The sequence below is a fragment of the Medicago truncatula genome, chromosome 6 (genome assembly GCF_003473485.1).
Source record: "Medicago truncatula cultivar Jemalong A17 chromosome 6, MtrunA17r5.0-ANR, whole genome shotgun sequence".
NCBI lineage: Eukaryota > Viridiplantae > Streptophyta > Magnoliopsida > Fabales > Fabaceae > Medicago > Medicago truncatula.
In genome coordinates, this window is record NC_053047.1 from 14,630,301 (window position 1) to 14,640,050 (window position 9,750).

A 9,750-nucleotide genomic window follows, 5' to 3' on the forward strand; every position below is an offset into this window, starting at 1 on the left:
GATTAAAATTATAAATATAAATATTTTGCACTTTTATATTGTCATAGAGTGCATCTTTTTCAAGGACACCAACAATATAACAATTATAATATAAATTTTTAGAGTTAATAAGGTTTCACCTCGGCCAAAAATGATTTTTGAAACAAGTTGAGCATGTGGTAGTCAATGCACTGACGCAAAAATGGAGATACAATACGGTGGTTTTTGAAACAAGTTGAGCATGACACAACAATGGAGATAAAATACGGTGGTTTTTGAAACAAGTTGAACATGTGGGGCGAGGTTATGGTGCATAAGGAAATCCTTATGCACCCTACATAAATCCAGAAATTGTTTATGTGAGTTGTACTCCAAAATCATTAGATGTACTTAATGGTTTCCAGCACCCTGCATAAAGATTTCCAGTACTCTGCATAAAATTATATCAAAACTATTTTGCTGTGGAAATGATTTCTGTCACTTGTACTCCAAAACCATTTCTGAATTTATGCAGCCTTATGCACCATAACCGCACCCGAACATGTGGTCATTAATGCACCGACCCAATAATTGTTCCCGCCATATCCGGGTCAGTGAGTGAATCATTAAAGATTCCATTATATCATCTGTATCGAGACCATAAATTAAGAAGACAGCCAAAGGAGGTGAAGGAAGAGTGCAGCAAACACATAATTTATTGATTTGAATATTCAAGCCTCAGTTGAAGAATCCGCTTGCAAAGGAAAAGGCGGATGTAGAGAGTTTCTTTAGTAATTTTATAGTATTTTTATTTTAATCTAATTTTTGTAATTTTCTCTTTCTTTGTTCAGTTTATTATTTTCTATATTATTTTAGGGTTTGTTATTTCCCTATATAAGCTTAAGAGATGATGCAGCCTAAGAAAATAACTTCTATTCATTCAATAATAGTTTTTTTTTTTATTTTCTGATGGACTCCGGAACCTTATTTTCACAAGTTTGTCGCTTGCAAACTTGTTTCTTTTCAATTTATGTTTAGTGTTTGCTAGCCTATGTTTCTGATGTGTCATTTGGTAATAGAGTAGGTTTCTCCTGTTCTTTTCCTAACATGATCGATTAGTCATGGAAAAGATCAACCTGTGACGAAAACCACGTCTTTAACCGCGACCATCAACGATTTCATTGGGAACGCCAAAGCTTTGATAGATGAGATGGTCGCACTGACAACAACAACAACGGCGTTGACATCTAAGGTTGACCACATCAACAACAACGACAACAGCAGAATCAATCCGAACGGGGGAGGATAACCAATTCCGGTTATTAAGGTTCGCATTAACATCCATACTATTGTTACGTATCGAAAATAAGAACATATTCGTGAATCCATTTGGGTCCAAACTACAAGTTGAAGGATGATTACTACTAGTTTAAAATCTCTGATTCGATATATCGTTGTCCGTTTCTTGACAACAAAGATTACTCCTTGACCGACCTTTTGAGACATGCTTCTAGAATGGCAGGTAACTCGCGTAAGGCGATTAAGGATATTTCTAAACATTTTGTCTTGATAATTTATATTCTAAGAATTCTTACGGAGATCGACGTTGCTCGGACTACCAAAGCGTTTTCGACATCTGTGAAACCGGTCGAAAAACATTCAGTCACCGAACCTGTTGTTAGTATTGAGGAGACTGATGAGCACATGGTTTCACTTTGTGATGGAGCAAATAGGAATGATGAATCACGAAATAAAGAAATGAGTACTAATGTGAAGAAGACAGATTTATTTGGAGATGGTAATGAGTATTCTTCTGAACAGGAGGCTGAAATGAAGCTGGTTAATAATGCTTCAGTTCTCAATTTAGAAATATTTTCTAAAATCTAGAACGGAGCACTATTTGCTAATCTACACTTATTACAAGACGATATAACAATTTAATTAAGAATAAGGTAGTAGATATATTTATTTTTTAATCTATATGCTTCAAATAAGCAACAAGAAAATGAAAGAGAAATAATATGAAGAGAGAAAGAACCCTTTACTCTGTTGAACAAGATCATGTATCAATCAGGATTATCAAATGTGACATAATCTATTATTAACCTATACCATTTATGATGATATAACTAACATCCAAAAAAAAATTCAATTTAGAGAAAACTTGATAGTGTGTAGAAAGAAAAGAATAAAAGTCTACGACAGAAGCAACGAGTCCATTCACCAACCGCGCTTTGTAAAAAAATCCTTAGTTCTCTTTCTCATGCGGGTGAAGACAATAACTACGCAAGCCAATACCCATGGAGAGAAGTTCCCTGGAGAAAAGTTGAATTTGTTCATCCATTCCGGAGTTTCCCTCGAAACTATTACTATCATTAGGGTTATTATTGCTACCCCAATCAAGATCCTGGTAATCGGTTTAATTAGTGAGTCCTGCAAAATAAAAGTTTAACCAAATTAGAAGTTTACATACCACGGTAGTTTTTAGGACAAAGGTTAGAAGAATCAGAAAACAATTTCAATCTAATTACACAACTTGCTACTGCGATTCTGAATCCCTCCTAAAATCTGAAAAATGAAAAATGGATTGCCCCAAGGTTTTGAGAAAGTTGATAAGTTTCTTTTTATATTAAATTATAAACGTGCCTCTGATTCTAGATGATTAAAAGAAGCGCGCTCGGTTTATATGAAGTAAATATAAATGCATCTTTGATTCTTCAATCAACTGACAACAAGCAGAGTTTAGAAGGAACTTTGGTCAACAATACCCTTAAAAAAAGAAAAAATAACTAGTTCTCGTATACTATAGGGTTAGAATATACATTGTTGCTCGAATAGATGCACCAGAATGAAAATTGCAAGAAAGGGGAAGATAGCTGATGGAGCAGCAAATGCGCACCATGATCAATCAATTATTACACCACAAGAAGCAGGAAGAAGAAGGTGAAGGCTGGAGGTTAGTTTTTCCTCAGAAAAGATTCACATGACTGGAATTACAAAATTGAAAGGTATTTTGAGGAAAATCAAATTCCAAATGAAGAGAAGGTCGTGGAAGTCTCTATCTGTTTGAAAGAAAAAGGCTTTTGAATGGTTTCAACGGTCGGAAACTATGACAAAAAGGATGGCATGGATGTGCGTCAAGAGGTTTCTGAAATTTCCGTATGCAGCATAACATGTGTTAACCAGGTAAAGAAGCGAGACTCGCGTACCCTAAAAGCAGGGGAAAAAGGACCGAAACAGCCCCATATTGATGTTAAGAAAACATCGGCTTTTGGGAGAGATGAAGTGATCAGGACCAGGCCCATAACATTGAAAAGAAGAAATGGGCCTCAGATAGAGTTGAAGTGGAGCTTATACAGGAACATATGCAACATATCAATGTTAAATAGGAAATCATTAAGGGTTGGACCACTAGTATATGTTGAACCTAAATTCCCTTTATCCATCAAAAGGAAACAAAAAGGAATAACCGCCCTGGATAGATAAATTTCAATTGTAACATGTTGATTATGTTTTAAAAAGGAATAACGCACTAATAAACATATAACCGTTGTAGAGGGGGCTAAGGCTAGTAGGATATTTGCAGCCAATAAGACTTGAGAGACCAAAACAAAAACTATGAAGTCTTACTATCATCTCTACGTACATAACTAAAAACTCTCCTCTCACTTTCACCACAGTTGCGCCTCCAGCGACCAATCGTTTTGCAATCCAGCTTTCGGCACCATTTCTGGGGAAGTTTTCTGATCTGTTTCAGCCACTTTCAGCTGTTTTCTACAAACTAAGTTCCTCCCATTTTGTGCGCACTTGTCAATGACTCCGTAGCTATCGTGGCAACTTCCTCTCAACAAACAGTAGCTACAGCTCCACCAAAACACAATTCTTTAAGAATACAACATCTACCTCAGTTGCTTCTTGTACTCTAATGTTCAAACCCACTGGTGATGCCATTAACACAGCACGGGAGTGGAACAGTTTGAAGGAAAGAACAATAGGAAGAGAGTTAGTTATATGTGATTTTTGGGAGGATATTTAACTGTTATTGAAGACAAAGACAACCTTTGAAAGGAAAAAAAAAGGGGAATCGTACTTGACTGAACTACAAGAAAATCACATGAGAGTGCAAATGCCAAAAGCCCCGTAGATTTACTTTTTTGAGCAAATATAAAAAACTATCGAAATGGGAAAAACCATGAAGAAGAAAAGCATAAACAATGCTTGTTACAAGGAAACAAGAACGAATATCGTTTAAAATATAACCCAATGCTTTTGAGGATATGGAATTCGTTTTGAAGTTGTGAGATCTAATAGATTCAAATTGATGGTGAAGGCTACTAGAAAATTTGGTCAGCTTTTAAGATTTACTATGTTTTAGGCTTGTTAAATATATATCCTTTAAAGAGAAAATATAAAACTCAACATAATCAGACCCAAAAAGGTATATTGGATAAACCAACAGAGGACACCAACACAATCAGCCAACAGAGAAAATGAAACCATCAAACAAAACAACCAACTGAAGAAAACACGATTATTTATCAAGAACAACAGGTAAACCAAACTGAAATTATTACAGGTAAGCGCCCCAATATCGCTTCAGTTTGGTTGGTCTAGTGGGGTTTAGATAAAAAAGACTAAATATCAACCACTATTTATAGGTATATCATGAAACAAATCCTAAATAAATAGGGAGATCATGAAACAAATCATGATAATCAATGTTTAAACTATCGAGAGTCTACGCAAGATTGGGAGGGGGTTGAAAGATCGTAGCTTGAGGATCATAGCACGAATCATAAGATTGCTACTAATAGCGAAAAAGTATACTTATATAGTTATAATTACTAATATTAATACATATGCACAACTTGCAATAGATGAATAAAATAACCTATAAATGAAACGCTAAACTAGTTCATAATCATCAATTCGGACAGCGGGCCCAGTTTGAAGCCATTAACAGAACAAGCACACCACACGAAACACAGGAACTCGCACAAACAGAGCAACCAGCATGAGGGGAACCACACCACACACTTGCAAGAAAGAGAAGACGTGTTGCAGTAACCATAGGAGGAAGGAGGCGGCGGACGTTTTACAATTGCAATCACAGGAAAGGAAGAAGGTGGTGGCTGCGTTTTGCTGTAAACAGTGTATGTGATTGAGAAGAAAATGTTGATTTTTTAGTAAAAAAAAAAACATTATTTTAATTTTAAAAAAATTGGATTTTTCCTTAAACCTAACTCAAACCAGCAAAAAAATTAAAAAATATGGGTTTTTTTTGTTTTTTAAAAGATTGGATTTTCCTTAAACCTGACCTAAACCAGCAAAACATGAAGAAATAGAGTTTTTTATGTAAAAGAAATGCCAAAATTTGGATTATTTGCGTGCGATCTAACTCGCGATTCTACGATCCTGCCATCAATCCAAGAAATCAGGATCACAGTCGTAACGCATCACAGAAGCTTTAGTTTGAATCATGGACTTGTACAATCGTGCGATCCAACTTGCAATCTTACATTGATGACAATAACTAAGTAATATGAAAACCAATCTTAGGAGATAGTCTAAAATATTTGAAGATTAGAAACTGACCGTATGAGACAAACTACGATACTCTAACATAATATCAAGATCTCATATGATCCTTTCTCGGCCCAATAGCTTTAGCTACCCCCCTCCTTACCCAAATCTAATATTTTATCTCGTCCTTTCCCTTAGCAGCCCTTCCTCTGCCCACAGTTCCTTAACCCTCCATTTCCCTCCTAACAGACTTATCCAAACAAAATCCCATTCTAACTCCTTCACTTAGTTTGTTGGTGTAACACAGACCAAAACCCTATAAACTAAAATAATGGTGATAGCAATACAGTGTAGTAGAATCTGAACAAATCACATTGTTCTGCAATATGCTATTTATTACAAAAAGTTTTCAAATTGCGGCTAAAGCAACGTCATAGTGACAACACTGTTCAGTATAGTGTAATCAATCCCAGCAACCTATTTCCATAAGAGTGTGTTTATTTCAAAGTTTTCACTCAGATTGCAAGAAACATAGGCTTCTGAATATAACATTATCATGTTTGGTACAAGCTTATAAGGTTTAATCTCTCGTATTGTTTATTCCCGAGAATAAAATTTACTCACAAGTCTCAATTTTACATCCTCGCCTAAAAGAAAAGAATAGTATCTCAAGCACTTACCACCCATGTACCACCGACACTTCAGATTGAAGGTGTGTCTTATGTCTGACACATGTCAATGTCCAATACCAACATGAGAACGACATGATAGTTACATCCAATCACTTATAATTTTTCAAATTATTATCATCATCTAAATATCAATGTCATATCTAGTATTTAGGTGAATGTTTCTTACCTTATCAAACACATTTTTAGAAATAATAATTTCTGATTAAATAGTATTCCTACAAACACAATTACTCTATAAATTCTATACCTTGAAACAAACATCATCTAAACCTTTTGTTTTTTGTAAAATACAAACAAATAACTTCATATCACCAAACACTTTTAATCAAAGACATATATGTGTCAGTATCCGACACTATCAAATGCAATTTAATTAGAGTCAATTAATTCATTTTCTCAAATTACTACCGGTGTCGATGTCAGACTCAGTGTCATGTCCGGTATCCGTGTCAATGTTTCATTAACAAACAAACACAAACCAAACAAAAAAAAAAACACAAATTAATAACAATAAAAAAGGATTAAAACAAACCTTAGGTTCTCCATCGAGATAAACAACAGCACCATCCCTATAAGTCAAAATAGACCTTCCATTCCTAGGATTAAACCTAACAGGAACACCACGAACACGTGTCTGATGATTAAAAGCAAACACAGTTTTCAATCCATGTTTCTCAAGAATATCACCAACCTCAAGCTGATCTTGTTCCCAACCTCCTAAAGCAGATTTGAACACCACAATCGGTCCTTTTCCTTGCCGGAATAAATGGATCTCTACTTCCGGTACCTTTGTTCGGACGTGTTTTGCGGTATCGCCGTCATTGGCGGTTGCGGTGGTGATTTCTTCCACTTCTTCTTCGATTTCGGACGTCAGTAAGGGTGAGTTTTCGTTTTCGTCAACCATGATTTGATTTGATGATGATGTTGTTCTTGTTCCTCCACTCTGTCACTCTGTCTTGTTCTGTGTTTTAGATTCTTTTATATGTTGTGTTGTGGAATTACCAAAATCTCCGATTCCTTTCTTGCGCAACCTTCAACCTTTGTTCTTGTAATTTGGTGGATCCCACTTGTCTAAACATAGAGGGAATTATGATATATACCATTGATCAATAAGAGTGTGTCACGTGGCACACCTTTTTTTTAAAAGCCAAAATTAAAGAAAAAAACTCGTGAGAGAGGAAGAAAAGTCAAGCTCCAAGACATGACATTGGGGTGGAGATGGGACGGGTTTTACATCCTCATTCTCATACTCGATTCTCATATACTTACATGTTACCCTACTTATATCGAATAGTGATGAGAAATTAAATTTCATCCCCGTCCCCGATGGGTTCGGGTATCCCCGCCTCATCTCCATCTCTGCATTGAATAATTTTTTTAATAAAAAATATAAGTTTTTTTGCAGCCGCTAGAGAAATATTGTAATACATTATCTAGCAATATGTTCACTTTAACATTTATTAGACCGAATGATTTAGTCGCTCCTTTAAATATTAATGGTAGTTTTTATAACACGACAATTTTCAAACAAAATAACATGACAAATATTTCCGTTACAGGAATGCCAGGAATAGAGAAATTTAAGTATGATGAATTGACACAATGATCACGAACCTGTTCAGTGATCACCATCTTTGATACCATAATCTCTAAGATAATTCGTTTCAGTAACTAACTTCTCTCCTTCATAGCATAAATAAAACTGCCCCCAAACAAGTGGCCTACACAATTAAACCAAGGAAAAAAAAATTAAGCAATTAATCAACAGATTATGCTAGTTTTGTAATTAGAAACTTAATAATAAATAATAATAATTTTACTAAAAATATAATTATAAGAAATATTATTATATACATTGTTCATGAGATTAATCATAAAGTAAATACGAAATGAATAAAAAATTGAAGGGTAATAAGATACTCTAATTAAAATTCTACAGATCTTCACAAATTTTCAAAATTAACATCCAAATAAACTTTCTAAAATAAAAATTGGTGAAATTAACAAAAGCACTAGGATATTTTCTCCGGTTTATGTCTAAAAGCAATCTCCACTGCCTACTTGAGTACTGCAATAGTTGCATATGAAACAATTCAAATCTTGCATATGAACTCAAGATCAAAGAAATGCAACAGTGCACCGTAGGAATTTAAACAAAAATCGACGAGTAGAGGCAATTAAACCGAGAGTGAGATTTTGGGAAAGTAAAGTGCTTGGGTTATGGGCTGGGCCGATACGGGTCGGGTCGATCCGACCCATTCAACAACTCTATTTTTTATTATTTTTGTATAGTATAATCTGAAAACAAACATTACTTTGTCACCACGTTCCTCTGTTTTCTGCACACAAAAGCAAGCAAATAATCAATTTACAATTCCCCTCTTTGGGTTCAAAACACACAAAATAAAGAGAAAATACACCAACGATCATATGGTGAGTAGTACACACAAAATGACAAGTTTTTTATTTCATTCCTCATTTGAAGTACACAGAAAGATACAATAATTTTACAATGTTCATCTTTTCTTCATTTATATGTATTAATTTCTTTATATGCGACGTTACAGATCACAATTCTCATTGTAACATTTTTTAGGGTTCATCTTTTTTTTATTCTCTACTGTCAAAACGACATTGGCAAAAAGTAAATAGTCTCCTTCTTTGTTTTTACGCTTTGTTTAACAATGAATTTTCTCACTGAACTGTTTAATGAGAACTTTTTCATTCTTTATTTTTCTTGTTAAAGTTATTAACTTTTAACTATTTTTCTCATTGTTTATTATCTTTCATTGATTCATGTTTAGTGAGAACTCTTTCATTCTTTATTTTTCTTGTTAAAGTTATTAACTTTTAACTATTTTTCTCATTGTTTATTATCTTTCCTTTATTCACCATGAAAATGTTTTAATGAGAACTCTTTATTAACTTTATTTTTCTTTTATTCTATTTTTCTTTATGAACACATTCACCATATTTTTCATTGGGCTGTTTTTCTCATTCTTTATTATCTTTTATTCTATTTTTCTTTAGGAACATTGGAAAAGCGTTGACCCATATTCTGAAACCTTTGAAGACCACCACAAAACGTTTGTACAGTAGCTGGAAAGTAGGAGAGAAACTCCCTGAGAGTTTTGATTGGAGAAATGACGAAAGGAAAATCTTACCTCTCGTTCGAAATCAAGGCCAATGCGGTATATTCAAATTCATTGCTTTGTTTCGTCATTAAATAATATTTATAATTATACTCTGTTTAATGATGGTTGAAAACGTGTTTCTGCTTCATGCTAGGCGTTTGTAACACCCTGTTTTCCCAACTTAAAAATTTCATTAAAATAATCAGAGTAATCATCACAAATGGAATGTCACACTTCATAAAAATCATAAATGGAATAATTAACTAATTCTCCTTCAAAGTTCAATCAACATAATATTCAAAAGTTTCGCAGCGGAATTTATTTCAACATCTAAAATAGTCTTGGCACGAAGGCCTCATCAAAAGATCTCATAAAAATCCAATTAACAACTTAATCTTGTAAATTCATAAACAATACGTAAGGAATAGAAAAGCTTGCAACAC

At 34.2% G+C, this 9,750-nt stretch overlaps 1 protein-coding gene across 1 annotated transcript; it reads right to left on the bottom strand.

The window, feature by feature from the left end:
- Positions 1 to 1,975: 1,975 nt before the first annotated feature.
- Positions 1,976 to 7,225, bottom strand: LOC11422104 (uncharacterized). Its single transcript, XM_003618990.4, has 2 exons — positions 6,706 to 7,225; positions 1,976 to 2,391 (listed from the first exon to the last, which is right to left on the bottom strand). The coding sequence occupies exons 1-2, from the start codon at positions 7,075 to 7,077 to the stop codon at positions 2,179 to 2,181; spliced, it is 585 nt and encodes a 194-aa protein (XP_003619038.2). The 5' UTR covers positions 7,078 to 7,225; the 3' UTR covers positions 1,976 to 2,178.
- Between the last annotated feature and the right edge of the window lie 2,525 nt (positions 7,226 to 9,750).

Excerpts from the sequence above, each read along its gene's own strand:
- LOC11422104 (XM_003618990.4), bottom strand. The coding sequence starts at position 7,077 with ATGGTTGACGAAAACGAAAACTCACCCTTACTGACGTCCGAAATCGAA. Across the intron at positions 2,392-6,705 it reads ATCTCGATGGAGAACCTAAG|GACTCACTAATTAAACCGAT; the intron begins GTTTGTTTTAAT and ends TTTATTTTGCAG.